This window comes from Podarcis raffonei, chromosome 8, assembly GCF_027172205.1.
Source record: "Podarcis raffonei isolate rPodRaf1 chromosome 8, rPodRaf1.pri, whole genome shotgun sequence".
Lineage (NCBI taxonomy): Eukaryota > Metazoa > Chordata > Lepidosauria > Squamata > Lacertidae > Podarcis > Podarcis raffonei.
This window is the reverse complement of record NC_070609.1, coordinates 75,473,930-75,488,075: the sequence shown is the minus strand read 5'-3', so window position 1 is coordinate 75,488,075 and position 14,146 is coordinate 75,473,930. Positions and strand designations below refer to the sequence as shown.

The window sequence follows — 14,146 nt, the reverse complement described above, 5'->3', positions numbered from 1 at the left end:
ATCTGCCTCTAATCTTTGCTTTAAAGAGGAAAAATAAATAAATAGTGTCTATCTGGGGAGAGAGAAATGTTTAAAGGTACTTTTTAAAGAGAGTTTACTATGCTTTTTTAAAAAAAATAAAACCCCAAGATTGAAGTGCCTGGGGTGGGGGAATATGTTCTCCACTTGATCTGCAACGTTAATGATACAGATGTCTGGCGTCAGCCTCGTTTACGTATTTGCATATCTGTTAGCACTTCACAAATGAAAGTGAGGGGACACCCTTGTAATGCCTGGGTTAGCTCTCGCACAATGAGAGTCACTGCTAAAATCTGTGAGCCATTACCTCTACCCCACTTCCCACTCCTGCCTCTTTACATGAGGCTAAAGTCCTATTTTACCTGTTTGTATATTTAACAAGTAGGACTTGCAGGGAAAGACTATTGCAATGTGTTCTCACCTCCTAAAAAGGAAGGATCCTGCTCCAGGATCCATCCAGGCATGCTTTTCTCCAGTGGACCATTCTGCACACAAACCCCAATCGGCCCTAATCTTCCACTTTTCCTTTTCAAACAACTCACAACGTTCTGTGAGCTAATACTGCATTTTCTGATTGTTATATATAAAGAGACCTTGTGGATGCTTTTGGTAAAATCCTGGTGGAAAAACATGCAGCGACCACACACAGTGTGATCTCTTGAAATGGCTTTTCATGCACAGTACAAGCTGAAATAATTAATTCTTCTGTTTTTGTTTAGTTGTTTTACAGGGTCTTTTCCAGAATTCAAAAAATAATCCCACAGCTGTATTGGGTAAAATGGCAGGCTGTGTAATTGCACAGTGCTTAAGTTTATGTGTCATGATAAGCCATGGTTTAGTGTTACATGCACCAGCAGGAATACTTGTACACAGTGTGTTTATGTGTCACACCCTCAGGCTGAAAAGGAGGCTCTCCACCCCAGTGTAAAACTAGCCAGTTTCTTCAAACCATGGTTTCTGAAGTTGGCTGGTTAAACAAACTAGTGTTTGTTTGAAACCTATGTTGATGCTCCCAACTGGTTCAAATCACCTTTGGAAGCCCTCTGTCTGAGGTGAGGTAGGTGACAACAGGAGGAAAAGCTTCTTGGAATTACACCCAACACATGGCAAATAGTTTGATGAACATTGGGTGCCAATTCAAGTCCTCTCTAATTTGCCCAGGCTTTCTAAAGCTCCCTAAAGTTGCTTGTTGCCAACTAAGTTTTTAATTCATATTTTACTGCTACTTTTTTGTATCATTTTTTAAAAAAGTTTTAAAAAAAGGAATAACAGAATTATTTTAGCTTCCCCTCCCCGCCCAGTTGCTTGCTTTCAGAGCTGCAGCCATTAGCCACCTGCAAAGTTTTAGATGGAAAGATGGGGCGGGCATCTTTCCAATAAATGCAGATAAAATTCAAATACTCCCCTGGCACTGTGCTTTGTTGACTCATAAGCCCTAATGAAGTTAACACTCTTTCCTTTTGCTAACAGAAACAGACCTACAAAGTATATTTCCAGGGGTTGGGAATGCATAGGATCCAGGGAGCGAGGGAACTCTGCAGCAAGAGGCAAGTCTTCACAAGCACACACAAGCCATGTAAATACAACATTCCATGGCAAGAGCTAAACTCTCTACACCGCAGGGGCCACATTCCCCGCTGTGCAACCTTCCAGGGGCCGCATATCAGTGGGGAGCAGGGTTATGGACAAAATTGGGCAGAACAGACCATTAATCAAGCAGACTTGGTGTTGACTGGCAGTGGCTCCCCAGGGTTTCAGACAAGGGATATTCTCAGGCCTACCTGGAGATAAGGGCGGATCTGACAATTTTGGTTTTCTTGGTTTCTCATCCCCCCCCCCAAAAAAAATCTTAAATTCAGCACTCTACATTTCTGTAGCAGTTCCTTTTTTATATCCTTATGTGAATCTGTCAGCATTCTGGTGCAAACTTCTCCTAATAAGCACATTTTTGTACGCAGCTCTGACTCACATACACATTTTTGCAAGTGGTTTCCACAAACACAATGCATTTTTCTATTTTATTTTGATGAATATATTCACTTTTATGTACACTTTCCCCTAAGACATGCATTTAAAAAAAGCAACTGGACAGTGACATTGTAAAATTCAAAGAAGTGTGAACTGTGAAGGAGAGATGTTTCGGTCCTCACATTGTTTTGGGAAAAGAAAATTAGGTTCACTTTTATATCAAACTGAATCAGATTTCTCTCTTCTTCTTCTACCTGGGGATACTGGGGATTGAACCTAGGACCTTCTGCATGCAAATGGGAAGCTCTGCCACTGAGTCTTTCCCTTAAGACAGTGGTTCTCAAGGAGTGTGGTGTACCCCACTGGTGTGGCCGGAGAGGGTGGGAAAGTGTGGCTGATTCAAGGACAATCAAAGAACCATTTCAACATTTCATTGTAGTATATTATAAAAATAAATTTTCTTCACTATACATGCAGAAACAGTATCCACTCCTCTTCCAAGAGCATTGGCTATTCATCTACAGTTCCCTGTGACATATTGTTGTGAACAGGGTTTTTCAACTCAGTGACAAATATGAAACATCAGAAAAGAGAAGTGCTCATTTGTGTTGATGCAGAGATGAGAGTTTGTCTGTCTCATATAAGACATAATACAAATGAGATTACCCAGCAAAAGCAAACTCACACCTTTCCTTGAGTTTCTATACATACTTAAGATACATATATGTAAGAGACTTGTTTATAATTATATTTGGGGGATGAGTCATGTTCATATATAGCTGCATTATTCTCGATGTCCCATTGTCATATTATACCTGAAGGAGCATCTCCACCCCCATTGTTCAGCCCGGACACTGAGGTCCAGCTCCAAGGGCCTTCTGCCGGTTCCCACACTACAGGAAATGAAGTTACAGGGAACCAGGCAGAGGGCCTTCTCAGTAGTGGCACCCATCCTGTGGAACGCCCTCCCATCAGATGTCAAGGAAATAAACAACTATCTAGACTTTTAGAAGACATCTGAAGGCAGCCCTGTTTAGGGAAGTTTTTAATGTTTGATGTTTTATCACATTTTTAACATTCTGTTGGAAGCCACCCAGAGTGGCTGGGGAAACCCAGCCAGATGGGCAGGGTATAAATAATAAATTATTATTATTATTGTTATTATTGCTATTATTATAAAGTAGTTGCGTTCTAGGTTATAAATCAAGCACTGATAGGAGTTGTTCCCTTTTGTTTTCCAGTGTATTTCTTATCCATAAAAAAAAAAATCAGAGTGGCGCGAGCAAATTTTTATTCTGAAACTGCGGCCCAGAGAAAAAAGTTTGAGAACCACTGCCTAAAGACATAGGAAGCTGCCTTACACTGAGTCAGATCACTGGTGCACCTTGCTCTGCATTGTCCACACTGACTGGTAGCAATAGTCCAGGATTTTAGGCGGGGGGTTTTCTCCCATTCCTACCTGCCAACGTCATTGGGAGCTGAAACCTGGGACCTCCCTGCAGAACTATGGAGGTTCCATCCCATGGCCTTGACAAAAGTCAGAAGGTAACCCCTTACCTTGTAGAGCTGGTGGAAGCCGAAAGCGATGCCCGCCATGATAATCGCTAGAGCACCATAATCCCGCCATCTGGAACCAGGGGGACCTGGAGGGCAGAAGCGAAAAAGGTAAGAGTGAGGAGGAACAGGCAGGGTTTTGTGGTATTCCCTGCTGCGCTCCTTATCCAGGCACAGGACAGAGATGGGGAACTTAGGACCCTCCAGACACAGTCAAACTCTGCTTCCCATCAGCCTTCAGCTAGCATGGCCAACGGTCAGAACAGATAGGAGTTGAAGTCCGACAAGATCTGGACGGCTACAGGTCCCCCATCCCTGAGGAAGAGCCTCCAGTAAATGTGGAGTAATTCCCCAGAGAAGCAATTGTAAAATTGTCTAACCAGGGATATACTGTAAAGCTTCAGGTTCAGAGTATATATTACATCTGGCCAAAGATACATTCCAAATATATAACCACATCAGCACCACACATTTAAAGCGCCATCACACCTCTTTAAACAGTCAGGGCTCCCCCTAAAGGATTCTGGGAGCTGTGGTTTGTTAAGGATGCTGAGATTTGTTAGGATGCCCCTATTCCCATCACAGAGTTACAGTTCCCAGAGTTCATTTGGCTCAGAAAACGTAACTGCCAGTCCTGGCTCTGGATTTTTCAATCTCAACTCCAAATGCATCTACACAATAGATGCACTCAATGGGTTGTCTCCAACTCAGAGCAGACCCGCTAACGTTCAAGATCATTAGTCACTTAGGTCCATTCGTTTCAATGGGTTTACTCTGTACAGTGGTACCTCGGGTTACAGACACTTCAGGTTACAGACTCCGCTAACCCAGAAATAGTACCTCGGGTTAAGAACTTTGCTTCAGGATGAGAACAGAAATTGAGCGGCAGCGGTGTGGCGGCAGCGAGATGCCCCATTAGCTAAAGTGGTACCTCAGGTTAAGAACAGTTTCAGGTTAAGAACGGACGTCCAGAATGAATTAAGTTCTTAACCCGAGATACCACTGTATAGGAGAAGCAACTCAAAATCTTGCAAATAAAATCCCCACTCTTACGGAGTTACTGTCTTCTTATGAACCATGTCGGAATAGTTGCCACGATCTTTGCCCAGGCCCCAGTGTCCCACTCCTTCTTTGACCTCCAGGAAGACTCCGAAGACACCTGTAGGTCTCCCTAAGTCCCCCCCCCCTAGCAACTCCATCATCTGTGGCCTTTGACCTCTGTCATCTCTCCCTCTGTCCCTGTAATGTTCGTGCTAAGAACATTTTATTGCCCCCTGGTTTTCATTATTAATGAAAAGGGACCGAGATGATCTTTCGGAAAGTTCAGAGAGTCTATAAAGATGAGGAGCTGAAATGCCATTTTACTCGTTTTAGGGGTGTGTGGAACAATTCTGTCTTGTGGCGAAAAATAAAAGGCACTGAGGAAAAAGGGAAAAGAACTAATTGAAGAGAGGGGAAGGGGAAAGGGAAGGAGAAGAAGAAGGAGAGGAGGAAGAAAACACCCCACATTCTGCACCAGCTCCCCTGATATGACAGTGAAAAGTGTGAGCCAGGACCCAACCCTGTGGACTAGTAACTTTGGCAGACTTATTGTTCCTTCAGCTTTGAGGAGGAGTAGGATCTGTGTGGGAAAACCTACCACTTTCTGTAATAAGAGTAAGACGACTGTGAGAGCAGGATGGTGGACTAAATGAGCCTTTGGCCTGATCCAGTGGAGCTCTTCTTAATGCATTGGTAAGGAACTCCTCAAGGCCTGCAAAATATTTAATGGGGAGGCCAGCAATCTCCCTACCTATATAATAATCTGTCACATAGCAAATACTAAACTAGGTCGAAAGTGTCACATAAATAACTACCCAAGCAGGGCCCTACAGAACAGTCACAGAATTGTAGAGTTGGAAGGGACACTGAGGATCATCTAGTCCAACCCCCTGTAATGCAGGAATATGCAGCTGTCCCATATGGGGATCAGGCCTGTGACCCTGATGTTATTAGCACCACGCTCTAACCAACTGAGCTATTCAGCAGCAGCATCCAGCTGAGAGCCCTGTTCCCCAGAATTATTATTATTATTATTATTATTATTATTATTATTATTATTACCCCGCCCATCTGATCAGAGTGTCTTCCAGAATATATAAAAACACACCTGGAAAGTCAGCCAAGGAGTACATAAGGGCAGCTGGTTGGCCTCCAGCAATTGGCATCCTGAGGTAGACTGCCTTTGAACGCTGAGGTTCTGTGGAGCTATCATGGTAAGAGCCATCCACAGACCTCTTCTCTCATGTGGCCTTGCGCAATCCCCCTTTAAAAACAATCTCTGTTACCGGCCACTGCCCCATCTCTCAAGCAGCCTTCCAAAAAGTTTTGTCAGCCAACAAATGCCCACGTTGGTCGTTTGTGGCCTGAAAGCAGAGAAAGCAGACTTCTGTGACACTTCTTTGAGCGATTGTCTGGAGGCAGCCCTTAACTTGCCAGAGGAGGCCTACTTGAGTGGCTGCCTTAACATCCAAGGGGAAGGAGAGCAGGAACCAACAGCCCTTGTACAAAAGACAGTGGAGTTCTTTAAAAAAAAACAGGTGCAAAACCAGCACACGAACACCCACCGACAAGGGTCGTAAATATTATGGGATGCTGACAACGCCCGCGCAATGCAAACACTGCTTGCACACCTTAGCTCAGGAACTCCCCGGAATTTGTATGTAATGAAGGAGATTAGGGGAGGTGGGGAAAAGTATATATAAACCCTATCAATCATTTAAAACACTTAGAGTCAGATTTCTCCTCACTTCTGGATTAGAGTATTTCATAAATGCCAACGGCAGACAGCACCAGTGTTCCCACTCTGCCTCCTTTATTTCCCTTCCAAGTTGGGGGGTTCATTTTGGGAGCGCATTCAAACTAGTCAGATTGAGTGATGCTTCCAGCAACTAATCGCATGTCAAATAAAAGATATTTTATGTAATAAATTACAGCTACAAGTAATTCAGATGTCATTTATCAGTTTTATTATCAGTCAACCCAAGTCTTGTTTCTCTATATTAATCAAAATCAAGGAGTTGGTGGCTTGTGGGGTGTATGTGTGTGTATGTGTGTTGAGTTGTTGTTTTTTTAAAAAAAGAAGCAGTTTTTGACACTTCTTGGCAAAAATACAGATGGGAAAATTCTCTCTCTCTCTCTCTCTCTCTCTCTCACACACACACACACACACACACACAGACACACTTGCACATGCTAGTGAACTCAAGCAGCGAGAAGGAGAGAACTGACTGGTTCTCCTCTGTGGTTAAAGGTTTAGAATCAGCATCAAGAAACTGGGACTTTAAAATAAGGAAAACTGAGAAAAGTGACAGTATGGCTAGTAGTCATCAATAGCCCTTCTCTCCATGAATTTGTGTAACCCTTTACAAAGACACCAAGGCTGCTTGCCATCACTGCCTCCTCTGGGAGTGAGTTCCAAAGTTTAACTAGGCGTTGAGTGAAGAAGGACTTCCTTTTACCTGTGCCTTCCAACATTCAGCTGCATTGGGTGGCCGCGAGTTCTAGTGTTATAAAGGAGGGAGAAAAAACTTTTCTCTATCCCATTTTACCCAGGCCATGCATCAATTCATAAACTTCTGTTATGTCACCTATCACTCTTGTCTTTTCTCTAAACTAAAAAGCCCCAAACACTGCAAGCTTCCTTCTTGCTCTGCCCGTGGGCTTCCTGGAGCTATGAAAAAACAGGGCAATGGACTAGATGGGCCTTTGGCCTGATCCAGAAGGGCTCTTCTGATGTCCTTATGCACTTTCCGTACTTCAGGATAACCTCTGGAGCCAGTCGGAGAGCAAGATGAGAATTACATCTCGAGCCGAAGGGCCGCGGCTTAATTGCACGTTTGAGTTGTTGCATGGAGATTAATTAATTTCCTTGTCATTTTCACGAGTGAGGATAGGAGCCAAAACCACAGCGAGCGGACAAGTTGCCGTTCACTCTGCAATATCTTTATTGGGACTAATAGGTGCTAGTAGATTGCTGGCGTTAAATCTTTATTAGAGGCTGGGATCGTACTAGCCTGGCGTCAGGAACCAGCAGCAACCTCAAGCGCGGAAAGGAAAGGAAGTGGCAGATGAAATTATAGGGTGTGGAAAGGGGCAAGATGGCAGGTAAGCTTCAATGAAGAAATGGATCCAAACAAGTGGTGGGGAACTGTGTCCCCCGTCCCCCCCCTGCACAGCCTGAGGGCCACCTTCTCTTCTGGGCAACCTTCCTAGGGCCACGTGCCACTGGTAAGCAGGAGCAGAGGTAAACATGGCTGGGACTGTGCATGTAAATTTCAACTCTGTACAATAGACTAGTTTCTACACATACTCACAGATTCCCTCCCCCCTCGATCCTCCATCCAGGCAAGCAAGAAACAGAGGCAGGGAGGGGGTGTGGCCTAGGGAGAGGGGGGGGTATCCCGGAGAAGGGATTTACTCAGAGTAGGCCCACTGACATTAATGGACATGAATGACTTGTTAACTTTTAGCCTAATGGCCGCACACAACCCAAAATTGCAAAGGTATTATTTAAAATACATATTTTACATACATATTATGTATAATACGTATCGATTTGGGATGGGAAGCTGCTCTTTTAGGAATGATATTTTTTAAAAAACCCAAACTCCCACTCTTATATTGCCTCCTTGTATTCAACCCTTAATGCATTGCCATCCTACAGTCAAATGTTTCCACCATTGTGGGGGCTAGCGCCCGAGAAAAACAAAAGCGAGATAAAAACCAGAAACACTTAAGAAAAACACTGCCTGTTTCGCAGCCCTGAGAAAGAAGACAAGACCGAGAGGTGTGTGGAAATAAAACAGTCTGGTGGTTGCCATGGGGCTACTTACTGTGTGGGGCAAGATGAGGTGGCTGAGTCGGCACCAACTGCGTGGAAAGGCTATGGGGCTGAGGCTCCTCTTTGGCAGTACCTGACTGCTGGAAGGCCAGGTCAATTTCTTCATCCGTCAGCCCTTGAAAGAAGAGGAGAGTCATTTAATACCGGTCCATTTGGGTGATCTGCCCCAGCAACCTCAGTCTGCCTTGAGCCAGTCCCCACCTGCCTGCCTTTTTAACCTACAACCAGCCCAGGAGGTGGTCCTACCTGCCAGCTTCCTCCTCTTCAGTCTTAGCAGGGAGGAGGAGGATGGAGATGAAACTAGAAGGAGGTGCTGTCTGTACCACACCCTTTTTAAAAAGCCATGAGGGTGCTTGTTCTTCAAGTCAGAGATGCGTACCAGGGAAAACGCCAGCAAGGCCATCAATGAATGGCTGCCGTTTGCAATCCCCTCTGGAAAGGAAGTTCCCTTCCATCCAAGTGAGGTGCCGTTGTTCTTCTTCCATCTCCGTCACACCTCCTTGTTCCGCTTTTCAATCGTCACAATACATTTCTCAGCTACTAACTCTCCCCACACTCTCAGTGGCAATACCAGTTGCTGGGAATTGTAAATGGAGAGAGTGCTGTCTGGGTGGGCCAGTGTAAGAATAGGATGGTGGTTCTTTGGACTATTTTGGCAGCCAGGCTCTCCTCACGCAGGATCAGACCACATGGCAAATACCACGTCAGGTTAAGTCCTCGAATGAGCAACGTTCGAATTAGGATTTCTTCCAAAAGAAACAGATATTGAACTAGGACAGGAACCAAACAAATACGGACTGGTCCCAGTAAATAAAGACAGGTGTAAGTGGGGGTTGCAGGCCTGTAAGAGCATAGGAAAAGCCCTGCTGGATCAGGCCCAAAGCCCATCCTGTTCTTACAGTGGTCAAGATGATGCTTATGGGAAGGCCCAAGCACAACAGCCATTTCCCCCACTTGTGATACTAGCCATGGTGGCTTGTGGCCATTGATAGAAGCGAATTCCATGTTTTAACTATGCACTGTGTGAACATCGGAAGAGCACTGTACAGGGATCAGCAAACTTTTTCAGCAGCGGGCCGGTTCACTGTCCCTCAGACCAGACTATTTTTTGGAGGGGGGCGGGAATGAACGAATTCCTATGCCCCACAAATAACCCAGAGGTGCATTTTAAATAAAAGCACACATTCTACTCATGTAAAAACACCAGGCAGGCCCCACAAATAACCCACAGATGCATTTTAAATAAAAGGACACATTCTACACATGTAAAATCACACTGATTCCCGGACCATCCGCGGGCTGGATTTAGAAGGCGATTGGGCTGGATCTGGCCCCTGGGCCTTAGTTTGCCTACCCATGAGTTAGAGAAAGCCCACCTAGTCCAGCATCCTGTTCTTGCAGTGACAAACCAGGTGCCTCTTCTGGGAAGCCTGCAAACAGGACCTGAGCACAGTGGCAATCTCCCCACTTGTGTTTCTCAGTAACGGATATTCAAGGATAGCATGCCTCTGACAGTGGGGGTACAACGTGGCCCTCCAGACCAAGAAGCTTCCCAACTAAAAACCCAGAATCCTCAACAGAACTCCCTGGAAGCTGCCTTGCGAAAGTATTTTGGCAAGTATGCGGGTCGCGTCTTGAATTTTGGATTCACTGGGGTGGGAGCCACATTCTCTCTTCACTGCCGCAATTTAACCTTAAGCGACGGGCGTATTAGCCTTCCCTGACACTTTTTCCAAATGTGGCTCATTCAATTTCCTTAATTTATCTTTGAGTTTATTGCTGCTTTTGAAGTAGCTTTTCTATTGCAATTCCCCCATTCCGTCAAAAAAAAAAAAAAATCCGCAAAAAACTCACACACAAAACGAACATAGTGGGGGAAACGTACACCATCAACTGCAAATGTGGCTCATTTTAATCCGTAATGGGGTGGGGTGGGGAAAAACAACACAACAGCAACAACAAACCCAGGGTAGGGAAGGAGAAAGCTAACAATAATGTAAGAAAACAGACAGGGAAACAAAAAACTAATTATTGGGTTAGACGACTAATTAGTCTAGATCGTTTCTGAAGATGGGAATAATTTGCTTTATTTTATGACAAATGCGGAAATAAAAAAAGGGGGGGAGAAGAGAGAGAGAGAGAAAAGAGAAGGGGGGAGTGGAAATCAGGTCTGACTGTGATGAGCATGAATGGGACCCAGAAAACATCAGGAGGCAATAAGAACAGAGCAGAACAAGCTGGGATGAAACTTTTGGAAAAGGACGCTGATGACCTGCCGGTTATTAAAAGGCGGGCGCTTGGATGGCTGGGGCTTTAAATCCGGCTCTCTGCAAAGCTATCATCCTTTTTAGGGGTGGGCTTAGGGGAGAGGAAAGAAGGGTCCCCTCTCCATTTGGAGAGGCCGCAACATCTGGAAAGGATTTGGCCAATGAGAGAGGGAGACAGAGAAGAAAGAGGAGCAGCTGCTGACCAGCAGCAGAAAAGGAAACTGCACAGCTGGCTCGCTTTTTCAGAGGGAGTAAAAATCCTTGCTGAGAAAGGGAAGGAGGGGGGCGGGGAGCGTGCCATGAAGGGCAGATTCTACAACGCCAGGCCCAGAGGGAACAAGACTATGGAAGGAACCATGCCTTTTTATTTGATTTTAGTGTCTTTCTCATTTTAGAAACTTAAGCCAGGTCTGCACGTTTTACAAAATTTATAGACTGCTTGACTGTGTACGCGGTTTGCAAGGAATGTTAAATTTTTGGGGTTTTTTTTTAGAATTGAAGAGCAATTTAAAACAGTGAAAAACCATTGAAACCAAGGATTTTTTAAACAAATGTTTAAAACATGTCGACATATACGTTGCCCGAGTAGGCTGGCCCAAATAAAAAGGTTTTAAGCAGGTGCCGAAAAGAGTGTTCAATAGGCAGACAGTTCCAAAGTGCAGTGCCAATTCTGCAAATCGAAGACATCAAGTGGACACACGTGGGGTAAGGCAGGCCCCACAAGAAAACTGGCCCCAAGCTGTGAAGTTATATTATATATGTTATAATATATGGTGTTATGTGCGGACAGTGCCGCACTCTCGTCAGCAACCGTACTGCAGCATTCTGCACCAGCTGCAGTTTCTGGGTCAAGCGCAAGGGAAGCCCCACAGAGTGCATTGCAGCAATCCAGTCTTGAAGTCATCAAGGGTCTCCTGGCCCAGGAATAGCAGTAGTTATCGCACCAATTACAACTGGTAAAAGGCACTTCTAGCCCCTGAGGCTGCCTGGGCCTCCAGGGACAAAACTTGATTTGAATTACTTTCATAAGATGCTGTGGGTTTAGGCTTCAGAAAGACCCTTGGGGTGGGGAAAAGAGAAAGGGGGTCCTGGAAACATCACTTCTGGGGACCCTGGGAAACGTCATTTCCAAGGCACCTGTATATGATATAGCATGGATGGGGAATCTGTGGCAATCTGTATGTTGCTGGACTCCCAACTCCCACCATCCCTGATCACTGGCTAAGGATTGGAGGGAGGAGGGGGAATTCAACAGTTCGCCTTTAAAGGTGAACCCACACAATCCACATACAATTCAAAACACTTTAGACCTCCTTCAAAATCTGCACTTTCATGAATTTCACAACTCAGATCCGCAGCTAAATAATATGTACAAAAGTGCCCGTGCCTGGGTAAAACTTTCTCAAGTTTTAAATCAACCCCACTAAGTTCAACAGATCTGACACCTAAGGAACAATATATAGGATTGCACTCATGCTGATTCTAATAAACTGGGGGATTGATGGAGAAGTGATTATGGGGGCTGTCAGGATGAGCTCTCCCGCTTCTCAAGCTTTACCGCTGGTGTTCTGAATGCATCCCAATTGAATCAGGCTGCCCATTCCCCTCCCTCTACTTCCTCCCTCCCCCCCAAAAAATCCATTCAAAGAGAGCATATGTGATAAATATTATCGCTGAAGATTGCACACCAAACCACAGAGAAGCCCTTTGTTCTTGAGGTCTCCAATCTGGAAAGCACAGGAAATAACACGCATTGTTAAGCTACCCTCCTCCCAGCTAGATTCGCATCCTGTTCGGGAGGGATAAAATAGATAGAAATTTGTTTCTCGCATTAATCTGGCCATATTAGCCAGCGACAATAGGATTAGGCAGAGCACGGCTGTTTTCATTAGGGATCCTCTTAAGATAGGGATTGAGGAGGGCTCTAGAGATACAGGCAGAATATGTGTGTATTCTGAATATCCCAGATGCCTACGAAGGCTGGTGGCTCCTTGACTTGGCTTTTGGACTTCCCAGAAGCATCTGATTGACCACAACAATCAGGATACTGACCTAGTAGGTCCTGTAGCAGCTCACACAAAACCTCCCCCCAGCTTGATGAAACACCACTGATGAGCACTTTTGTGGCTGCTACACATTCATCTACTTCGATAGTCTTTGAGGTTTGATTGGCCCAGTCCCATGGGAAGCATTTTTATTTTTAAAAAATCTTTGAGTCTCAGTCAGAAAGCATTATTCCGGTAGAAACTGCTGGTGGAAGCCTCCTGGGCTGTTCATGGTCATCTATGGCTACGCTGGCTGGGGCAGATGGGAGCTGTGGTTTCTTAAGGGTGCTGAGAGTTGTGAGGAGACCCTGTTCCCCCTCACAGAACTACAATTCCCAGAGTGGCTGAACCCATCAATCCCTCTTCCTGGGGAACTTTGGGAAAGGTAGCTCTGTGGTAGGACTAGGGGCCTCCTAAGAGGACGAGATGGTTGGATGGTGTTCTCGAAGCTACCAGCATGAGTTTGACCAAACTGCAGAAGGAAGTGGAGGACAGGAGTGCCTGACGTGCTCTGGTCCATGGGGTCACGAAGAGTTGGACACGACTAAACAACAACAACAAGTCTTAGCACCCCTGGCCAATGACAGCTCCCAGAATTCCCTGGGGCAAGGTGTGACTGTTTAAAGTGGTATATGGTGGCCTAGGAGCGACACAACGCTCTGATTCCAAGAGCTCTGTGCAACCTGAAAGCTTGCTGTGTTTACCGAGGCGGTTCCCCTCAGCGAAAAGGGAGTCTCTGCTTTACAACTTTGGCTCACTGCGTCTCACATTTGTGCAATGCCCAGCTGCTGAGCAGCATAACACACGCATACACACCCTTGCTTCTGACATTGCAACTGCCTCTGCCTCTCTCTCCTTGCTAGCCAGTCCTTCCCCGCATAAACCCGGCGCTTCCTATCTCCTGGTGAAGACCGAGACCCAGGCAGGATCCAAAAGGTTAAAAGGAGGAATGAAGAGAGCTGCCGATTGTAAGTGAATTATATTTGGCCTTGAAAGCCGAGAGACGCGGCTATATTATAAGGAGGCATCTCTCTCCCTCTCTCTATCTGTGTTGTTTACCATCACCCTGACTAATGCAAACCGTTTTTTTTTGTTTTTTTGTTTTAAATAATCTCATGCAAATTAGACACACACTTCCTTCCAGTTGATTGCTATCTGCAAGGAATAATATAACCGCAGAGGGTAAGAAGCAAGGACTGAGCCACAGCAAAGGGATGCAACGAAAACAGAACGTGACCCACATTATCGACCCCCCCACCGCCACCGCCACCACTTTTCTCCATCCATCCATCTTCTGTCCAGCCAGATGCCGCCACCACTGGACGAATTATCCCTTATTTTCATAACGCCTTATAGTATTTTTCTCCATAGAGGTCACAAGTGGAGGTGGCTCTTGACTTGCATTATACGAA

General features: G+C 45.3%; 1 protein-coding gene across 1 annotated transcript in view; it reads right to left on the bottom strand.

The window, feature by feature from the left end:
* The window catches only part of PEX14 (peroxisomal biogenesis factor 14), a 115,560-nt gene that overhangs the window by 11,454 nt on the left and 89,960 nt on the right, over nt 1-14,146 (bottom strand). The window contains exons 4-5 of the mRNA XM_053400919.1: nt 8,415-8,537; nt 3,544-3,629 (exon numbers count right to left, since the gene is read on the bottom strand). Of these exons, the coding sequence (XP_053256894.1) occupies nt 3,544-3,629; nt 8,415-8,537 (209 nt within the window). The remainder of the gene's footprint in view (nt 1-3,543; nt 3,630-8,414; nt 8,538-14,146) is intronic.